The sequence below is a fragment of the Salvelinus sp. IW2-2015 genome, linkage group LG37 (assembly GCF_002910315.2).
Source record: "Salvelinus sp. IW2-2015 linkage group LG37, ASM291031v2, whole genome shotgun sequence".
Lineage (NCBI taxonomy): Eukaryota > Metazoa > Chordata > Actinopteri > Salmoniformes > Salmonidae > Salvelinus > Salvelinus sp. IW2-2015.
Window position 1 is genome coordinate 8,901,859 of NC_036876.1, and position 23,042 is coordinate 8,924,900.

General features: G+C 43.3%; 1 protein-coding gene across 2 annotated transcripts in view; it reads right to left on the reverse strand.

The window, feature by feature from the left end:
- Positions 1 to 23,042, reverse strand: part of LOC111960400 (Kv channel-interacting protein 4) — a 303,730-nt gene that overhangs the window by 184,943 nt on the left and 95,745 nt on the right. The window contains exon 1 of one of the 2 annotated variants that reach the window (XM_023982387.2): positions 20,100 to 20,660. The exons of the other annotated variant lie outside the window; for it this stretch is intronic. Coding sequence (XP_023838155.1) covers positions 20,100 to 20,187 — 88 coding nt within the window. The 5' untranslated portion in view covers positions 20,188 to 20,660. Of the gene's footprint in view, positions 1 to 20,099; positions 20,661 to 23,042 lie in introns of those variants that run through there. 2 annotated transcript variants of the gene reach the window in all.

The window sequence follows — 23,042 nt, forward strand, 5'->3', positions numbered from 1 at the left end:
GTGGAACCCCAAAGAATAATTAATTTTTCTCAAGTGGGGGGGGGGGGGGGGCTGAGCAGACTAACACTGGAGAAGAGCCTACGTCGAGCTAATAAGGATGTAAAAGCAACAATATGGGCATGTTTGGGGTCCAAGGAGAAAAATCTTCTGGAATACTCTGATAACCGCTATTAAGGGACAAGGCTGCAGGTTCATCTCAAGCACCTCAGATAATGTTTTAAAAGTAGAATCCCAGTCATTTAGTAGTTTAGAGCATTGAATTAACATGTGACTATCAACTCATTTACATTTGGATATATGTCAGACAATCTGTGATTTGGAAAAATGATGCACCCTATGTAAAACCTTTATTGTATGAGACTGAGACTAAGACGAACACAAGATGTACTCTATCAATCGCCTCATCCCACCACTCCTGTGTAAATTCCCAAGCAGATTTAATTTGTTGGTGGAGTGTTTGTCCAATGACAAAATACACAGATCTGGAAATGACTGCTTTCTGTTGAGGTAATAATTCAATTAAACTTACATGCAAAATACCTGCTGTTAACTTTAAAATGATTGAATTAATTATCCAAAGAGAGTGTATAAGAAGATTGCAGGGAAGCCAGAGAATTGGGAGGAGACACAATGTCTAATTTTAAGTTAACGAAAAAAGTGAAATGGAGGCAACGAGTATTTTAGAGGCCAGGTTGGGAAAACTAGAAAATAATTATATTTACATATAAGTCTTGGAAGGACTTAGTACCTTTCCTTGTCCAGTAAGAAAAAGTGTTATCTATTAGAGAAGCGGGGAATAAGTGATTCTTATCAATTGGACTCATAGTAGATGCAGCGGTACTCCCACTCAATTCTGTCGAATGCCTTCTCTGCGTCTAGGGAGATTACCACCTCAGGGGATGTGGAGAATTGTTTAGAATAAATAATGTAAACAGCGTCTGAATGTTTACCACCGAAAAGAGATGGCCGCCTCGCTTCGCGTTCCTTGGAAAATATGCAGTATTTTGTTTTTTTACGTGTTATTCTTACATCGGTACCCCAGGTAATCTTAGGTTTCATTACATACAGTCGGAGGAACTACTGAATATACGATTAACGTCAACTCATCATCGTCCTACCAGGAATATGACTTTCCCGAAACGGATCCAGTGTTTTGCCTTCCACCCAATACAATGGATCTGATCCCAGCCGGCGACCCTGTGCGACGCCGAAAAAGGGGAAAACGAGGCGGTCTGTGTCAGGCTTCGGAGACGGGCACATCGCGCTCCACTCCCTAGCATACTACTCGCCAATGTCCAGTCTCTTGACAATAAGGTTGATGAAATCCGAGCACGGGTAGCATTCCAGAGAGACATCAGGGATTGCAACGTGCTCTGCTTCACGGAAAATGGCTAACTCAAGGGACGCTAACGGAGTCGGTGCAGCCAGCTGGTTTCTTCATGCATCGCGCCGACAGAAACAAACATCTTTCCGGTAAGAAGAGGGCGGGGGAGTATGCCTTAGATTAACGAAAAGTGGTGTGATCATCATAACAACACACAGGAACTCAAGTCATTCTGTTCACCTGATCTAGAACTCCTCACAATCAAATGTCGACCGCATTATCTACCAAGGGAATTCTCTCAATCATAATCACAGCCGTATATATTCCCCCCCAAGCAGACACATCGATGGCCCTGAACGAACTTTATCTGACTCTTTGTAAACTGGAAACCACACACCCTGAGGCTGCATTCATCGTAGCTGGGGATTTTAACAAGGCTAATCTAAAAACAAAACTCCCTAAATTCTATCAGCATATCGATTGTGCTACCAGGGCTGGAAAAACACTAGACCATTGTTATACTAATTTCCGCGACGCTTATAAGGCCCTCCCCCGCCCCCCTTTCGGAAAAGCTGACCACGACTCCATTTTGTTGATTCCAGCCTACAAACAGAAACTCAAACAACAAGCTCCCGCGCTCAGGTCTGTTCAACGCTGGTCCGACCAATCTGAATCCACGCTTCAAGACTGCTTCGATCACGCGGATTGGAATATGTTCCGCATCGCGTCCAACAACAATTATGACGAATATGCTGATTCGGTGAGCGAGTTCATTAGGAAGTGCATTGACGATGTCGTACCCACAGCCACGATAAAACATTCCCAAACCAGAAACCGTGGATTGACGGCAGCATTCGCGTGAAACTGAAAGCGCGAACCACTGCTTTTAACCAGGCAAGGTGACCGGAAGCATGACCGAATACAAACAGTGTAGCTATTCTCTCCGCAAGGCAATCAAACAGGCTAAGTCTCAGTACAGAGACAAAATCGAGTCGCAATTCAACAGCTCAGCACAAAGAGGTATGTGGCAGGGTCTACAGTCAATCACGGATTACAAAAAGAAAACCAGCCCCGTCGCGGACCAGGATGTCTTGCTCCCAGACAGGCTAAACAACTTTTTGCCCGCTTTGAGGACAATACAGTGCCACTGACACGCCCCCTACCAAAACCTGCGGCTCTCCTTCACTGCAGCCGATGGTGAGAAAACATTTAAACGTGTTAACCCTCGCAAGGCTGCAGCCCAGACGGCATTCCCAGCCGCGTCCTCAGAGCATGCGCAGACCAGCTGGCTGGTGTGTTTACGGACATATTCAATCAATCCTTACCCAGTCTGCTGTTCCCACATGCTTCAAGAGGGCCACCATTGTTCCTGTTCCCAAGAAAGCTAAGGTAACTGAACGATACATTTGTCAGAAAATGGCAACCATTTATATCATACTTTAATGGCTTGCAGAGGCTCACCTCTGATGAGATGCTTTAAGGTTTCCCAGTAGGCATTACCAGTAGTCATTACATAATAGGTACAGTCATCAATATAATGCTATCCAGCCCAAGCAAGTTTGTCTAAGGTTTACTGATAATTTATTTATTTCTGTTTGTATTTTGAATCTGTATTGAGTTAGTATATATCTGTAGAATGTGATATCTCYGTAGAATGTGTTTTCTAGGACCGAATTGAGGGAGGGTGTGGGATGGGTTGGCTATATGGGGTGATCAGGGTGGGTGGTTGGGAGGGAGGGAATCGAGGAGGGTGGACTGAGGTAGGGAAGGGACTAGGGGGGGGTTGGGTGGATGTGTTGTATGGAGGGAGGGTGGTTGGAATATGGTAAAATCTTTGTAATTACCTTGATGTACATTCTGTAAAACTTGAAAAAATATATATACTACCGTTCAAAAGTTTGGGGTCACTTAGAAATGTCCTTGTTTTTGAAAGAAAAGCAATTTTTTGGTCCAATAAAATATCAAATTGATCAGAAATACAGTGTAGACATTGATCATTAGAAAACCCTTTTGCAATTGTTAGCACAGCTGAAAACTGTTGTGTTCATTAATGAAGCAATAAAACTGGCTTTCTTTAGACTAGTTGAGTATCTGGAACRTCAGCATTTGTGGGTTTGATTAGAGGCTCAAAATGGCCAGAAACAAATAACTTTMTTCTGAAACTCGTCAGTCTATTCTTGTTCTGAGAAATGAAGGATATTCCATGCGAGAAATTACCAAGAAACTGAAGATCTCGTACAACACTGTGTCCTACTCCCTTCACAGATCAGCACAAACTGGCYCTAACCAGAATAGAAAGAGGAGTGGGAGGCCCCGGTGCACAACTGAGCAAGAGGACAAGTACATTAGAGTGTCTAGTTTGAGAAACAGACACCTCACAAGTCCTCAACTGGCAGCTTCATTAAATAKTACCCGCAAAACACCAGTCTCATCGTCAACAGTGAAGAGGCGACTCCGGGATGCTGGACTTCTAGGCAGAGCTCCTCTGTCCAGTGTCTGTGTTATTTTGCCCATCTTAATCTTTTATTTTTATTGGTCAGTCTGAGATAAGGCTTTTCCTTTGCAACTCTGCCTAGAAAGCCAGCATCCCGGAGTCACCTCTTCACTGTTGACGTTGAGACTGGTGTTATCCATAATAATCTCATCCTGTAGACTACCTACCCACACTACCTGCGAGCTGTTGGCTAGAGCACGTGCCAAGACCAGAGTAGGCACATTTGCCATTCAACGCAACAGTTTGTGACAAAACTATCAATAGGGTTGAAAATGCGATTGAAAGTTTAACCTCTATGGAATCGGTGTCAGACTGTTGTGCTAACSTAGGCTAATGTGATTAGCATGGGGTTGTAAGTAACAAGAACATTTMCCAGGACATAGACATATCTGATATGGGCAGAAATCTTAAATTCTTGTTAATCTAACTGCTCTGTTCAATTTACAATAGCTATTACAGTGAAATAATACCATGCTATTGTTTGATGAGAGTGCACAGTTATGAACTTGAAAATGTATTAATAAACCAATTAGGCACATTTGGGCAGTCTTCATACAACATTTTGAACAGAAATACAATGGTTCATTGAATTAGTCTAAAACTTCGCACATACAATGCTGCCATCTAGTGGTCAAAATCTAAATTTCGCCTAATCTGGAATATTACATTTTGGCCTTTCCCTTGCATTTCAAAAATTATGGTACAAAAAAAAAAAATCTTTGTATTATCTTTTACCAGGACTAAAGTGTTATATTCACCTACATTCATTTCACATTTCCACAAACTTCAAAGTGTTTCCTTTGAAATGGTATCAAGAATATGCATATCCTTGCTTCAGGTCCTGAGCTACAGGCAGTTCGATTTGGGTGATGTCATTTTAGGTGAAAATTGAAAGGGTCCGATCCTTAAGAGTTTTTAAGCATTACTGTGGACTTAGAACATCCAAATGTTATTTTTCTATTAAAAAAGTTCGATTGAGATCAAACACCTGGGAAAACAAAACCTTTAATTTATTTTTCATGATAATTTGTGCTATTTTCAGTTTTAATATAATGTATATTTTGAAGAACAAACATCATTGTGGCAATTCATATCATGCAGTAAAACTGCAAGTAACACTTTCATCTCGAAGACCGGTTAAAGGTTTAATGTTCTCTTACTTAGAAAATAGTCCTGAATCGTATAGGCCTAGACAATACCCAAAACAGCTAACAATACACTGAATTCMTACATTTTCAGTCATTCAAATTGTAAAGTAATTTTTCCAATCTGGGAGGTAAACTCTATAAATTATTAAATCATTTTGCTGTATATTTCAGATGGAATCGAGGCATTAAAATTTACCAGAGGCCATCCAAAATAGATGTCCTTGGAAGCCTGGCTGGCTACTGTCTCTATTTGGCTGGCTACTCTATGTACTTGTGGAAACCACTTTCTTGGGCTCTAAGTTCCACCTCTGTCCTTTTCTGTCGATCTTGTCAGTAGCTAGGTTTCCATCTAATTCCCKACAGATTTTCATGTGAATATTCTAAAATCCACAAATATGAGCATTTTCCCTCCAGTGGTGTTTCCACCAAACTGACTTGGYGGAAACACCACMGCTGAAAAATCGTCGAGTGACGACACAGTGCACACACAATAAGTTTTCGCTCAAGTTTTAATGTACYGGCAAAAAATAGAAACACATTAATTAAACCACATCAGACCACKTTTGAGGTCCGGGAAACATCTGAGAAATGTAGATTGAGGTGTACTTACCCTTCAATTAAAGTGTGCACCTTACAAGAGGCTGTTTAGCTGTGCTTTTGTAGCACACGTGATGGTAGAGTTTGCGAAACAAATACCCACTGGAWTGATGAAAATAWTCATAATATCATTCTGCCAGGTAAGCATAGGCTACTTTAAAGTTAACCTCAATTTAATGTTTTTGGGAAAGACTATCTACCAAAGGACCGTTTTCATTAGCATTATCGCTAACAGCTACACAAAGTGGTAGACGTGCGCATCACACACACAGAGACAGGGGCATTCTCGTTGCCTCTTCAGAAAGTTGCCGGAAAGACGAATCACTGATGCATTCCGTTCATGTCTTAAGATAAACTTGGGCAAATTACATTTTCAATACATTTACAGTAGTTGATTGCTGACTAAGGTCAATAATTTATATATTTTTGAATTCAGTTTTACTGCCTTGATTCCGCGAGGACACTAATTATCATATTTCCTCTCCCAATTGTTCCTGCAGTGATGATTCACCATATAGGAAATTATTATTTAGGAATGCACCGATATTACATTTTTGTCCGATACCGATATCCAATATTTCCCTTGACAAAAATAAAATAAAAAATAAAAATAGATTTAGCAGTCTTAAGCATTCTAGTACAGTTAAATAGTTGAAACACACACACCAAAAAGTTATTTTTGTTGGCATTTACGTATGTCTCCATTACCAGTAAAACATAATCAAAACCTATTTCTTTCAATTACTTGCTGTGCTGTTTCGTTGTTCATTCTTTTCATTCTCAACCAGGATTTCATCATACATGTCAAGCAGTGAAGTTTCAGCTCTGTCTGTCCATGGCCTCTCTTMCTCAGTGCGCACCGTCACTGTGTCCGTTTCCATCTTGTCCAGCTGTGTCTAACATTTCACGTAAGCCCTGTTTCTTGTCTGCATCAAAGTAGCGGTCCTTGTACCTAGCATCGAGCATGGTGGCGACCCAGTAAAGAGGCTCAGAGAGAATGCCACCAAATCGCTTGTTCACAGCGTCTAGTAGAGTACTTTTGCAGGTTTAACTCCACGGTCTGTGTCGGCAGTTTTGTTGAGCAGGCGTTTCAATGCCTTGACAGAGGGTATCACGTCTGCTGCACACGCAGTTGATGAGCTTATTTCTCGAGTCAGTTGTTCGAATGGCGCTAGGAGTGTGTTCATGTTGCCAAGTTTCAAACATGTTCTCAAATGCTATTGAAATGGCAGCAGCGGTATGAGAACCAGCACATTCTTGAGCATGCAAAACAGCTTTCCTCAGTACGAAATCCTTGTCAACCCAATGTGCTGTCAGACTCAGCATGCTTATGGGGCTGACGTCGCTGGTCCAAATGTCAGTCTTGAAGCTAATAGCAGTGACGCCCATAGCAAGTAGCTCATGGATGTGCGTTTCAACAATACTGTGTAACTCCGGTAGGGCTACATCTGAAAAAATAGCACCTACTTGGTAGTGTGTACCGGGGCTCGTGGTKCTCGACCAGTCGGCGAAAGCCAACATCATCCATGACAGAGAAGGGTTGATTGTCAAGGGCAATGAATTCCATTAATGGATTTCGTCCTTGAGCGGAAATTTTAGCTGAAATGTTCTTACTCTTTCAAATGGCTGCTCGACTTGAACTTGTTTAGTTGTTGGAAGTGTGCACTTAGAACAAAAGCAGGGGAAAAAACTAAAGTAGTCGAACGTCTGGGGGTGATGCAYTTTCAAATTAGTAATTAGGTTGTGGTAAGGAACTATTTCACTTTCCTCCCTCTGGAAATAGCAGCACAAACGTTGCATACGGCGTTTTTGTTATCTTCCTTTGAAACGTCAAAATAGATCCACACAGCAGTCATTGTGGGCTAGGTTAGGAATGCTGTGTTGCACGTGCAGCGCGGTATTTTTTGTGGCTCCTTTACGTCATCTACCTATGTTATATAGGAATGCAAGTCAGCTTTGACATCGGTTTTGCACATCTGCGTTAAACTAGACATTGRGCCGATGCCGGCATTTTTAGCTAATATCGGCCGATTCCGATATGCTTACCGATATCCTGCATCCCTATTATTATAAAAAAATGTAGACCACTGCTCCACTCGGGAGGCCCGCAAATGTAAACTTTTAATTGAAAAGTAGCCTAGTTAATATGAGGTGGAAAATGTAGCCGGCTGAAAATGATTAGCAGACAGCCGACGCTAACGTAAAACACTGAAGAAAGAGTGGGAGGAAAAGAGAAAGATGATAGAGAACAAGATGGATTGAGTGCGCAAGCAACAGGGCGGGGAGAAGGGGGGGTGGAGAATTTAGTAATCTAAATTTAAATCTAAGTTTACAACAGTAATGATGACTTGAGGGAGCACCAAAACACAAAAAGGTGCTGAGGTATTGGAATGAGTCGCTGAGGTGATAAAACACGAGGAACCAATAACACAAATCAACACCAAACAAATGAAGATCCCTGTGTTGATCTAAAAGGGCAAAGCCTTTGTTGGCTGTTCAATGTCCTTCGGCTCCRGTCCGACGGCCCTGCCTCTTCTTCACATCATTATCTAATAATGAAGCAGGTCCATAATCGCTGCAGGTTTTCAATTTGGCTCCACTCCTGCAGCAGCTCTACCCAGGCATCTGTGGTCTGTGGGTCCCCAGGAGGCATCAAAGTACAGAGGTATCCAATACACAGAGCTCAGTGCTCTACCATGCCCTCCAACGCTGCTGCTAAAAATACCCTGGCCATTCTTTCTAGTGAAAGGGACTCTCATTTACAAACATTAGTGCAAATGGGAAAACTGATTACATTTTCTATAGGGGCTAGATTGGAATGGACTGCAGGCTAGGATCACTAGGAGCAGTAGGCCAATGTACATCGCAGAAAAACAATGACTTCTCGGTATCCAGAGGGACTGGTGAATTCTCTGATTGTATTGCAGTCGCCACGGGCACAGACTACTAAAAAACAACCTARGCAAATGTAAATGTCACTGACTTTTGGCGTGTTTCCTTTAATGAAAATATTTTATTTATTCAGGGAAAACCCATCGAGATCAGGGTGCCCTGATCACAGTAATACAACAATCAAATACAATAACACAAAACAGAAAATCAATACAAAACACACAGTAAGAAAGAAAGTTACTCCACAGCTACTACGTCCTCAATCAACACCATAAACTGCCCGAGCTGCACCAGAACATCCAACCGTAATATGTAAACATCAATTCTCCAGTTTGTGAACAATTCATGAATCTAAAACAATTCCAAAGTCAACCCTAGGGTGTCGGTCATTCAAAAGTTCTTACTTGATCAAACTTGTTTCATATAAATAACTAAATCTTAATGCTGCCGACATACAAGACAGATCATACTAATTTGTTTAAGAATACAGCGCATGTATACAGTGAATTAAATATGTACACATTAACAAAGGAGTAACTAGAATTAAGGTCCGAGGGGGTGTGGTATATGGCCAATATACCACGGCTAAGGGCTGTTCTTAAGCACGATGCAACGCGGAGTGCCTGGATACAGCCCTTAGCCGTGATATATTGGCCATATACCAAAACTCCCCGAGGTGGCTTATTGCTATTATAAACTGGTTACCATCGTAATTAGAGCAGTACAAATAAATGTKTTGTCATACCCGTGGTATACGCTCTGACATACCACGGCTGTCAGCCAATCAGCATTAAGGGCTCGAACCACCCAGTTTATAAACTGGTAGACCAGGGGTGTGGGGGCGTATACACAATAACTCCAGCTCTAGTCCCTGGATACAGGGTGCTGTAATCACTTCTCTCAACCCTGAGGGTGACATTAATTTGACAAGCTCATCATTATCTAATTACTCATTGTAAGTCCAATTAATAACGGGCTACTCAACGATGGGGTTTCTAGCTCTACAGCGACTACTAGAAGGCTGAGCCATCCATATCCACTGGTGTGTATGTGAGCTATGTGCTCACGTCATAACGCACTCGTGAGGTTTTTTTGGAGAAGTTGGCGCCAAACACACATAATCAAAGTCAGAATAACAGCTGGTTGCCTTAACTTCTGATTTATAACGGGGTGGAGGATTGCTGAAGCCAAGAATCTTTTTCTTTTTTTACCAGCATAATTACTTTTTGGCTTAGAAACTTGGCGGAAGACAACTAAGTAGCCAAATGAAAGAAATTGATCATRCCCATCCTCTCCCTCCTCTCTTTAAGATAAGAGTGAGCTGGATTGCTTTACTACATCCATCCCAGCCCGAGGGATAAGTTGTTTGGACTGTGGAGTCCGATATCCCTCGCTTTGTGTCCGCGGGCAAGCAGTGCCAACTTGGGTCCAGGAAGCCATGCCAGTCTGACGGCAACAAAGCAGYGGTACCTCTGGGGACAAGGGGCCAGTGAATCAGACGTGGTAAGAGAGCTGACCTCTTCCTGGTCCGTGCTAAAAGGTAGTGAACTGTGGGAAAGGGGTCGCCATGAAAGGTCAATATTCATTGGACATGGGCCGACATGCTACGGAGATGGATACCGTCTTGAGATTTTGCCATTTTTGTTCAATTATGTGTAGAACAGCTTGATAAGACGTTACTAATGCCCTTGTCAGACACTCCATGTCTTATGTCACCTGGTGTCATGTCAACTGGGCCTGGTTACCTGTCTAAATGAAGGATGAATTAAACAAAATGCCTTTGATCTCTAAGATCAGCTGAAGGAGGTTTGGGGACGTTYGGTCACTGAGGTAGAATAAATAGCTCTCACCTCTGATAGCGGTAATTCTATTGTCCTACTTTACTTTCTTGGCTCCGTCTGCAGCTAGGGGTTGTCTGAACATTTTCAGTCTAAATTAAATCTAATTATGATGCTGCTTGTACTGTGTAGYTGCTTTGTGATATGTTGGCCTCAGAATGTCTCAGCATGAGCCAGGCTCCATGGACTGCAAATTCAAGAAAGACAATTGCAGAGTCATTGCTGTATCATTATGAGACAAACATAAGCATGCTGCAAGCAACAGAATATMCTAGAGAGACTTAATGGGCCAGTTCCCCTGTAATAGAACGACTAGGCTTAATCTGTCGAGACTTTAGGGTTTTGGGCTGGGTTACAGAAAGCACTATACGCACCAAGTACGTTTTCACTATAGAATATGGACCAACAATTATCTTGAGAAGAGTAGCTCTATCGGAAATAATTAGCAAATTTGCAAAGTAACGAGTCACATCAGATCTTGATTCTCTGCACACAACTCGTATATTGGTAAAMGGGTGCGTCTCAGGTTCTAAAGCAGATGCCATATCAGTTCACTGGAGGTGAAAGGCAACATTATGAAACGTTCGTCAACCATCGGTCATTGTTGTATCTAAATGAAATGTGGAGTTGGGCCGCATGGACTGTATACAACAAAAACTCRTGTGTATCGGTTCAATCAATATTGTCATTGCGTCGCTTTTCCTTCCGATAGGCTGGGTGGAATTTTAGCCACATTGCTTAGACGTATACAATTGTTTCAGATCTACAGTGCCTAGCAGGTAAAGACTAGGGGTTGATTTGGGTTTCACACAGAGTTCAACAGTGAGCCTTCTCTGGTTACAGAACAGGTAGACTACGTACTGTGAGGGCCAACAACATGCCAACCCAATCTGCAATTCGGTATTAAATATTCAGTGTTTGGTCCGGGACTACGGGCTTTGAGAGYGCAGTTTCCAGAGGACAGGTGGAACATAAAGCGAGGGAAAGAAGTACAACCTGTCATCACGGGGCAGGGAAAGCCTTCACAAGCTCAGTCACATGTGCATGCCCCAGTCACAGACACGCTTGAGGGCACATCCACACAAAGACAAAAAATAAACATACTAGGAAAATGGTGACGGTCCCGTGAATGCACACCTTTGCTCATATCTAAACACACACTGATGCACACTCAAACACAAACAACCTCCAAACAGACCCTACTTTGTAACAGACATGAGACGACGAGTGGGTCTCAGTAATGTCCTAAGCTTAGGGCTGGATCCAAACACTTGCAATGTTTATGCAAATCCCTCCCTACAAGCAACTTCCCATGAACACATCTTCTGCTGAATCGACAGAATTAAGCCCCGACGGTACAACATTTCTCAATAAGGAAGCGCAAGGACGGGGAAAATATTAGTCTCGACAGAATTCAAAGTAATTTCGTTGACAAGCGAAATGAAATAACTTAATCAATGAGGGACCACTGAACCGCTTCCAAGAGAATCTAGAAGCCTGTACACCTCTACTTTGACAGGGAGGGAGAGAAGTTGTTGCAGTCCGTTGTGTGGAAACTTTCCCCAGGTAAGTGATTCAAAAACAAACAAAACAGGAGGAAAATAGGAGGAAATGTTCCAGAATGAGCACCAGGTATCTGAGCCTGTCCGGCTGAAAATGATGTATTACAGGAGCCGCCGCCGGGTGAAAGCTGAATGCTAAGGTGGCCATCCGACCGGAGAGGGGAAAAATAAAATAGAAAGGAAAATATCTGCCTCTGATCTGGAGCAAATGGCAGATTTAACGCACGCTGTCTGTAGCGCAGGCAGGGGCACCAGCGGCATAGAAAAGAAGAGGCATGCCTAATGTACAGGGGAGACTTGGAAAACTTGTGCAGAGTGTTTGCGCAAAGTCTGAGGGGATATTGACAAGCAAGGATTGACTCTGAAATTAGGCCGCTTAGGCGTAAACACGGAATACGTACTGGTTTACAACTTCTAATACACTTGATTAATACTTCGGTGAATAGTCCTTCTTTCTTCCCCCCTCTCAATCAGTGAAAATGACTACTTRAAAGGGAAATGTGTTTCCCTCAGTGCTCAGATAATAGGGATGTTTTGTTTTATGGCTTAAGAACCTATACAATTTTGATTTGCACCCCCCCCCCCTTACTATCGGAAGCAGATCACTGCTGAAAAATGTAAGGATCTGCTCTGCGAAAGTGTTAACATAGAATGTGTTATGAATAMAAATTCAACCGGAGGCCTGACTCTAGCCATTGTACTCGCCATAACCTTATGCGCTGGACATAATCATGGTTCCTCATCCACACAAATAAACCGGAGCGTCACATATGATAGTTGGCAGTAAAATAACCAAATTTATATACAGTCCGGTGCAACATATTAAGTCACACATACTGCACTGTAGGCCTATGCATAAAGATACCATTTTAGTGACTGTTTATAACAGAAAGAGCATGCATGGACTGTGCTTTGTAAGTAAAGTCATCAATGTCCGTGGAGCCTATTCTAGAACAATGAACGTCTCAATTAAAATCATACGGTCCAGTAATTTGCATAATYAATCATTCTCCTACCAGATCATCACAGTGATGCGGCCATCGCTCTCGTCAAAAAAAAAAAGGTTCTATAAAATAATTGGCCAGTGCAGATTTTTCAACAACGGGTTAACTGAGGTGAAAATGCTATTCTGGCTCTAATGGTTGAATTATTAATGGTTGATATAAYCATGTGTGTTTTATCTACATCACAGGTATGACTGCCCTTCTTGTTGCATCGCATCATCAWATTCATTGGCTGTTGGCAGTTACACCCCTCAGCATATGTTTTCATACCAAATACAAATGAGCAGCAGCATTGGTGGTTTACAACACATTAAGTCACTCTTGAAGAGCATCTTCTCATTCTCCCATGAGAAAAGGCTAAAATATCTAAATATCTGAAACTGAGCAGGGCTAGACTATACTAAATAACTGATTAGAGATGGGGGACATAAGCCTAGTTCAGTGGSAACCGCTCTACACCAAATGTGCAAATAACTGGCAGAGACGGCCATGTTGCATTATCTGGATTTTGTCGTTTCAGATAAAAGCACCACAGCAAAAGTGCAACACCTCCATATCAAACCATTAGGCTTCTTACAAATCCATACTACTATTGATCAAACTTACATACTGTATTTAATTGTGAACACTTTGCTGTGTCAGAATCAAATTTGATGCCACCAATGGGTATTGGAGGTTTAGAGAAAGAGACAATGCACACTTAGAACAGCTCAACTGGCTTTAAGTGGTCTATAACATTTTGGTTTTTCCTAATTCAGCGAGCTTACAGGAATTGGGCTTCCTCCAATGGGAATTACAGCGTCTCCATTTATCCATTATTATTAATAATTAATAAGTTAGGCTTTAGCTGTCAAACAGAGAACTGCCAGAAAAGACTATACCTAAGACCTAATACCTAAAGACTATACCTAAGCAAAATACACTAAGTAGACTCAGCTTTCTTCCTATAAAAAGCATGTTTTACTGGTGCATCCGCAGACCTGGAATAAGAGAGCCTTTGAAGTTTCCAAACACAAATTACTGACAAAAATGTACTTCATTTGGGGCCTATATTATCCCCCAATTTGTAAAATGAAAAGCCAGAATAAYGCTACCTTGAAAAAACAATATCTATGTTTCAATGAACAAATGCATAAACATGTTCTGATGAAGCAAGGGAGGACGACAATTGCTGATGTGTAACCTGCCCACAATCTCCTGTAGGTATGGAAACCAACATCTCATTTGGTGGAGAGATGGTGCTCTCCTTGCTCCGTACCGCCAACGGTGATCACATCAACGATTGGTGTAATTGAGTGGAAAAGACCCTCCTACACTCTGCCCCATTGGTGGAGCAATCGTGACATCTCACTGCAAGGCTGCCCATTGGTGGAGGACATCCATCATGACACATCTCCCCAAGACCACCAAGGACGAGCCTGTGGACTGTTGTTGTTACCATGTTGACCATGGCTACAACCAGATATCGTATCCAACAAAATCCAGTCAGGTACTGAACCGCTAACTTCCCCAATGCTGAGATGTCCTCTACAGTGCATTCGAAAAGTATTCACACCCCTTCCCACATTTTGTTACGTTACAGCCTTATTCTAAAATGGATTAAATATCATGTATTCATCCTCGGTCTACACACAATACCCCATAATGACAAAGTGAACAGGTTTTTGGAAATGTATTATAAATATAAAACAAATAACTTATTTACATTAGTATTCAGACCCTTTGCTATGAGACTCGAAATTGAGCTCGGGTGCATCCTTTCTCCATTGATCATCCTTGAGATGTTTCTACAACTTGGAGTCCACCTGTGGTAAATTCAATTGATTGGACATGATTTGGARAGGCACACACCTGTCTATGAGGTCCCAGAGTTTACAATGCATGTCTTAGCAAAACCAAGCCATGAGGTCAAAGGAATTGTCTGTAGAGCACAGAGACCGGATTGTGTTGAGGCACAGATCTGGGGAAGGGTACCAAAACATTTCTGCAGCATTGAAGCTCCTCAAGAACACAGTGGCCTCCAACATACTTAAATGGAAATAGTTTGGAACCACCAAGACTCGTCTTAGAGCTAACCTCTGGTCAAACTGAGCAATCAGGGAGAAGGGCCTTGGTCAGGGAGGTGACCAAGAACCCAATGGTCACTGACAGAGCTCCAGAGTTCCTCTGTGGAGATGGGAGAAACTTCCAGAAGGACAATCATCTCTGCAGCACTCCACCAATTAGGCCTTTATGGTAGAGTGGCTAGACGGAAGCCACTCCTCAGTAAAAGGCATATGACAGCCCGCTTGGAGTTTGCCAAAAGGCACCTAAAGGACACTCAGACAATAAGAAACAAGATTCTCTGGTTTGATGAAACCAAGATTAACTCTTCAGCCTGAATGCCAAGCGTCACATCTGGAGGAAACCTCACGCCGCTCATCACCTTGCCAATACCATCCCTACAGTGAAGCATGGTGGTGACAGCATCATGCTGTGGGGATGTTTTTCAGCAGCAGGGACAGGGAGAGTAGTCAGGATTGAGGGAAAGATGAACGGAGCAAAGTACAGAGAGATCCTTGATGAAAACCTGCTCCAGAGCACTCAGGAGCTCAGACTGGGGTGAAGGTTCACCTTCCAACAGGACAACAACCCTAAGCAAACAGCCAAGACAATGTAGGAGTGGCTTCGGGACAAGTCTCTGAATGTCCTTGAGTGGCCCAACCAGAGTCCGGACTTGAACCCGATCGAACAACTCTGGAGAGACCTGAACATAGCTGTGCAGCGACACTCCCCATCCAATCTGACAGAGCTTGAGAGAATCTGCGGAGATGGGAGAAACTCCCCAAATACAGGTGTGCCAAGCTTCCAGCGTCATACCTGAGAAGACACAGGGCTGTAATCGCTGCCAAAGGTGCTTCAACAAAGTACTGAGTAATTTACAGAATACTTATGTAAATGATCAGTTTTGAATTACATTTGCAAAAAACCCCGCATAAAAAACTGTTTTTGCTTTGTCATTATCAGTGTGGTTGTAGATTATAGAGAAAAATGCACTGTACATGTGTTACAAGCAGGGTGTCAGAGTCAAGGCCCGCGGCCACATCCGGCCCGCGAGAAGGTTTTTACGGCCCCTGGGATGATCTTGATTTATTATTAGAACCGGCCCGCAGACCGCAGCAAGCCGGCAGCCGCAGATCTTTTACACGCACCAATACACATTTCCCACAATGCAACGGTGACGCACCGAGCAGTAGGCTGCTTCATTCAATATTTATTGGCACAGCGATCGTCAGCATCACAGTAAAATTAACTTTCAGATACCATCAAAAAAGGCAAAACGGAAGTGACACTGAGAACGGGGTTTCAAACAAGTGGGTCGGAGTATATGTTCACGGAGGTAGCTGGAAACCTGTGTGTCTTCTGTGTGGAGAAAGTGTGCGGTACTGAAAGGATAATCTGAGACGACATTATGAAACGAAAACACGCGACAAAAACAAGAATATGACATGGAACAAAGGCTACAAAAGGCAGAGAATTAAAACGAGCCTCAAATCTCGACAGGCTCTGTTCAAAAAAGCAAATCACAAGGCCAGGCTCTGTCCAGAGCCAGTTTTATTTTGCAGAAGAGATCGCTAAATCAGCCCGGCATTTACGGAGGGGGATTTCATCAAAAAACTGCATGATTAAAGTTTGTGACGAAGTTTGCCCAGAAAAAGGCAACTCTTTTTAAATGTGAGTCTGAGCAGAAACACCATTGCCGTAGGTTTTCAGTAGGTTCAATTAGGTTCACTAGACTATATGCGTCATTTAAAAATTTTTCAATGAACATTCGAACAGTCCGGCCTCGGCTTGTAGCTAAATTTTTTATTTGGCCCTCCGTCCATTTGACTTTGACCACCCCTGTTTACAGGGTTTCCACTAGTTACCACAGCCACAAAGTCAAAATTGGCTATAATCGTTAACTTCATGAAAACAAATGTTTTTTGATCTTAATTTAAGATTAGGCATAAGGTTAGCAGTGCGGTTAGGATAACGATTTTAAGAAGAGAAATTGTAGAAATAGGCAGGGTTTTTGACTTTGTGGCAAGGACCGTATATAGGCATGCGTGCATTAATTAATGTCCATATGCAAGTGTATGGAGCAGCTATTCATGAAGTACATTCAGTCCCACATACCACTTCATAAAAGGTGCACATTTGCCTCTGTCAGTCATTAGCATTTTCATTTAGCACCTCGAGGCTTAGGGCCACCTCATACACATAGGGAGAATAATCAAACCAGCCCTTCTGCTAGACAGCCAAATGAATGTACTAACAAGACAGGGACATGATGTTCTACTAGCCTAAAGGAGACCACAGAGATGACAATGAACTCTGGTGATGACAAAAGCCAGTGTCCTCATAATACATGAACATCATCTGAATGAGCGAGAAGGACAAGCAAACACTGATTAAATGAAAATGTATATACACTGCTCAAAAAAATAAAGGAACACTTAAACAACACAATGTAACTCCAAGTCAATCACACTTCTATGAATCAAACTGTCCACTTAGGAAGCCACACTGATTGACAATAAATTTCACATGCTGTTGTGCAAATGGAATAGACAAAAGGTGGAAATTATAGGCAATTAGCAAGACACCCCCAAAAAAGGAGTGATTCTGCAGGTGGTGACCACAGACCACTTCTCAGTTCCTATGCTTCCTGGCTGATGTTTTGGTCACTTTTGAATGCTGGCGGTGCTCTCACTCTAGTGGTAGCATGAGACGGAGTCTACAACCCACACAAGTGGCTCAGGTAGTGCAGTTCATCCAGGTGGCACATCAATGCGAGCTGTGGCAAAAAGGGTTGCTGTGTCTGTCAGCGTAGTGTCCAGAGCATGGAGGCGCTACCAGGAGACAGGGCAGTACATCAGGAGACGTGGAGGGGCGCCTAGAGGGCAACAACCCAGCAGCAGGACCGCTACCTCGCCTTGTGGCAAGATGCACTGCCAGAGACCCTGCAAATGACCTCAGCAGCCACAAATGTGCAGTGTGCTGCTCAAACGGTCAGAAACAGACTCCATGAGGGTGGTATGAGGCCCGGCGTCCACAAGTGGGGTTGTGCTTACAGCCCAGCACCGTGCAGGACGTTTGCATTTGCCAGAGAACACCAAGATTGGCAAATTCGCCACTGGCGCCCTGTGCTCTTCACAGATGAAAGCAGGTTCACACTGAGCACATGAGCACATGTGACAGACGTGACAGAGTCTGGAGACGCCGTGGAGAATGTTCTGCTGCCTGCAACATCCTCCAGCATGACCGGTTTGCCTGTGGGTCAGTCATGGTGTGGGTGGCATTTCTTTGTGGCCGCACAGCCCTCCATGTGCTCGCCAGAGGTAGCCTGACTGCCATTAGGTACCGAGATGAGATCCTCAGACCCTTGTGAGACCATATGCTGACACATGCACCATTGTGGCCTGCTGGAGGTCATTTTGCAGGGCTCTGGCAGTGCACCTCCTTGCACAAAGGCGGAGGTAGCGGTCCTGCTGCTGGGTTGTTGCCCTCCTACGGCCTCCTCCACGTCTCCTGATGTACTGGCCTGTCTCCTGGTAGCGCCTCCATGTCTGGACACTACGCTGACAGACACAGCAAACCTTTTTGCCACAGCTCGCATTGATGTGCCATCCTGGATGAACTGCACTAACTGAGCCACTTGTGTGGGTTGTAGACTCCGTCTCATGCTACCACTAGAGTGAGAGCACCGCCAGCATTCAAAAGTGACCAAAACATCAGCCAGGAACATAGGATGAGAAGTGGTCTGTGGTCACCACCTGCAGAATCACTCCTTTTTTGGGGGTGTCTTGCTAATTGCCTATAATTTCCACCTTTTGTCTATTCCATTTGCACAACAGCATGTGAAATTTATTGTCAATCARTGTTGCTTCCTAAGTGGACAGTTTGATTTCATAGAAGTGTGATTGACTTGGAGTTACATTGTGTTGTTTAAGTGTTCCCTTTATTTTTTTGAGCAGTGTATGTAGGTTATATAACTACTGCATGCATACAGTATCTATAGAACATGTTCTCCCCACCTTCTACTATAAGTAACCTTTGTTCTGTATTGAACGTAATCAAATATGTAATCTGGTTCAATCTCATTTGTTCATTATCAGTCCCATCGCCAAAGCTCAGACGTGGGAGTTCAGCTGGTGCTGAAGTTACAATACATCTCTTAATATAGGCGTACTTGGGATGAGTTTTACAACGACACCTAAATCATGCAAACAAGACAGTCACTGTAGGAATTATTTTAGATATACGCACATTTTTCCGATGCAGTATAAGGCTGTATAATTTACCTGTCACGAAGTTCGCTGAGGAGCAAGCAACACGCTGGCCGAGGTAACTTTGCCAATTGATTGATATATTCACTGAATGAAACTTCGTCACTTTCGATGACAAAGACCACACTTTGTCCATGAATACACTGGAACCAACAGCATTATGAATTCCTGAAAGTAAATGTTCAGGAAACTGATTTGTTTATAACCTTAAACATAAAATATACTGCATATGAAGTAAAATGCAGTATTCTATAAATCAATTGTGGCCAGGTATGAAAGTCTGTTGGATTGTCAGCCATAATGATTCTCAGATTGATCTATGACAAAACCATAAAATATTATGGGCTTCTTTGATGAAGCTGTGTAAATGGTTCTCAGTGACTACGTCACATTTTGTGTAGTGTAGCTCAGGCATGCTGGAAGGGTTGTACACTACTAGCGATCAGTGACAGATATTCAGGCACCTGTCCAAGGTGGAGATAACCTCTTTTTCAGTCCCTCCCACACTCCTCCTTACCAATCTCTGGCTCTGACACACACACACACACACACACACACACACACACACACAGACCTGGCGCATGTAATAAAGCACACTCCAACTCCGGTATTTTTCACTGTACTCCAACTTGGCCTAGAGTCATGACCGTATACATGAGCTAGACACCACAAGGCACGGCAAGCATTAAAGTGTGCTAGCTCTGAGTGGAAGTTTTATGCTTCTGTGGAAGCTCTGCTCTGCACCGTGAAGCAAGTGACCATAAATGAACACGTTTAGGAGCAGCTTCCAAAAGTACGACAACTTAACTTCCAAGATTACAACTGTTAGGCTACAGCCCATCTCAGCAGGACTGAAAGCAAGATAGTTACTGTACACACAAAACACAGTAGAAGACAAGGGATGGCACAAAGCCCCTCAGAAACTTTACCTGCATGAAGCGTGCCCGTGACGAGTCTATACAGGTACTGAGCGAACTTAAACATCTCCCTCTTGCACCTCTTCCTGCAGCTGCTCATGTTGGCACAGGGGGTCAGGGGTCGCGAGGGGAATGGGGACTCTTCTTCGGGGTGTAATCCTTCTTGTTCCTCTCTCCGGGTTCTCCCCTAGTCCACTGTGTGGCTACGTTCCCCGGCGTGCCCCTGGTGTGAGAGTGGTTGTGGTGGAGGCGGGAGCGGGAGCGCTTTGTGGAGAGCACCCCGGGGCAGCTCTTAATCKGACACCTCTCTCAGGGCTTCTCCGGCGCCTAGGCTCCGATCCCCAGTGGGACGCTACACAGTGAGCGCTGTAAGGGTCATTAATATTTCCTCACCGGCAGTTTACCTCAAGGTCCCCACGGTGCTGCTCTGCATCACTTGCACTCCCTCTTTTTCTCTGTACAGTGACCCTCCCTCGCTTTCTCTCCCTCTCACTGTAGCTTATTTTTACAGAAGAGGCTATTCTCTCTCCACCCTTCTATTTTCTTCCCTGTACAGTGGCTCTCCACCTCTCGCTYCCCTACTACGCCAGCTGCTTACTCTACTCAGCACCATCTGAGAATGTTTTGCCCTCGATGACTGTTATCAAGGGGGGAGGGGCCTGTTTGGCCCTAGGGAGGAGGAGAGATAGAGCAAAAGGAGGAGAGAAGGAAACAAGGGGAAAGTAGTAGAGGGAAAGTGTYTAACTCAATGAATCAGCAATGACCGCAGATTACGGGCCTGTCACATCACGCTGCTCTATAGACCATGACTGACAGCGATAATGCAATGGAATCAGTTTCCCAGGAGAGAAAGTAAGAGGTAAGATTGAACAGGTATTTCAGGATTTAAAAAAATAATAATAATATTTACCTAGGCAAGTCAGTTAAGAACAAATTCTTATTTACAATGACAGCCTAGGAACAGTGGATTAACTGCCTTGTTAAGTGGCAGAACGACAGATTTTTACCTTGTCAGCTCTGGGATTCGATCTAGCAACCTTCCGGTTACTGGCCCAACGCTCTAACCACTAGGCTACATGCCGCCCTATGAATCTGAACGAATATTGTATTTCATTTAAGAATAATCTTTCAGTTTGATTTAACATTCAAGTTCAATATTTATATATTCAGTTTCAATAGTGTAGATATGTCATACATTGTCTATCAAGTTTGCAAACTATAATTTAAAGTTGATCAAAGTTTCATATATCCAACTTCTCAAATGCATTCAGATTCAGTTTTCAAAAACACTGTTCCCCAAATTCAGATTCAAAACCAGACAACACCCTGGTAGTTTGCCAGGCATGAAAGTTAGAGAACAGATAATCAAATTCTCACTGTGGTAAACAAAAGCTTCTGGTAGTTTCTGAAGCCAATGTGGCATGTTGAATGTATTTTATTTATTTTCTTCCAATTAATTTGGCTCTAGCATTTGAACCATTTTGGCTATGCAATATTATGTCCCCATCCCTGAAAGCTAAGACTCGAGCAAGGATGTGCCTTCTGTTCCCAGTCTATGATGATCACAGGCCTCGTTAGAAGGGAGAGTCATAAAAGCCGCTATTTAGCCACCATAAAAATGTTAAACAGCTCCGTCACAGCCCTTTTATGGATTGCCTTTCTACTCCCCATTTAATCTTGCTCTTGTGGCTGGCGTGGATAAACGTGGTCTGCGGTTGTGAGGCCGGTTGGACGTACTGCCACATTCGCTAAAATGACATTGGAGGCAGCTTATGGTAGMGAAATTAACATTAAATTCTCTGGCAACAGCTCAGATGAGACATCTGTGGCATTGTGTTGTGTGCCAAAACTGCACATTTTAAAAGTGGCCTTTATTGTCCCCAGCACAAGGTGCACCTGAATAATGATCATGCCGTTTAATCAGCTTCTTGATCTGCCACACTGRTCAGGTGGATGGATTATCTTGGCAAAGGAGAAATGGTCACTAACAGGGATGTAAACATTTGTGCACATCATTTGAGAGAAATAAGCTTTTGTGCTTATAACTSACAGGGTTCAAAATCAGGCCATCTGCACAACAAGAATGTTGCAGATCGAAGCAGAAGGATCTGTGCACCCCATTTAATGAGAGTGCAACAGAGGTGGCGATTGTGGACTACAGGAAACGGAGGCCAGAGCACACCCCACATTCACGTCGACGGGCTGTAAATGGAGCAGGTCGAGAGCTTCAAGTTTCTCGGTGTCCACATCACTAAGGACCAATCATGATCCAAACAGTGGTGAAGATGGCACAAAAACACCTCTTCCTCCTCAGGAGGCTGAAAAGATTTTGCATGGGCTCTCGGTTCATCAAAAAGTTGTACAGCTGCACCASTGAGAGCATCTTGACTAACCGCTTGGTATGGCAACTGCTTAGCATCTGACCATAAGGCACTAGTGTTTACGGCCCAGTAAATCACTGAGGCCAAGCTCCCAACCATCCAGAACCCCTTCATGCTGTTGTCTGTGCCCAATAATGWTTGTACCATGTTTTGTACTGGTGCCAAGTTATGTTGCTACCATGCTGTGTTATGTGTTGCATCCTTGCTATGTTGTCATCTTAGGTCTCTCTTTATGTAGTGTTGTCTCTCGTCATGTGTTTTGTCCTATATTTTTTAATCCCAGCCCCCAGTCCCAGCAGAAGTCCTTTTGATACACCGTCAGTGTAAATACGAATGTGTTAACTGACTTGCCTAGTTAAAGGTTAAATAAATAAAATACCAGGCGGTGTCAGAAGGAGGCCCTAAAAATGATTAGACTCCAACCATCCAAGTATAGACTGATCTCTACTACCGCATGGCAGCGATACTAGAGCGCCAAGTCTGGGACCAAAAAAGCTCCTGAACAGCTTCTACCCCCAAGCCATAAGACTGCTGAACAATTAATCAAATGGCTACCCTGACTATTTGCATTGGC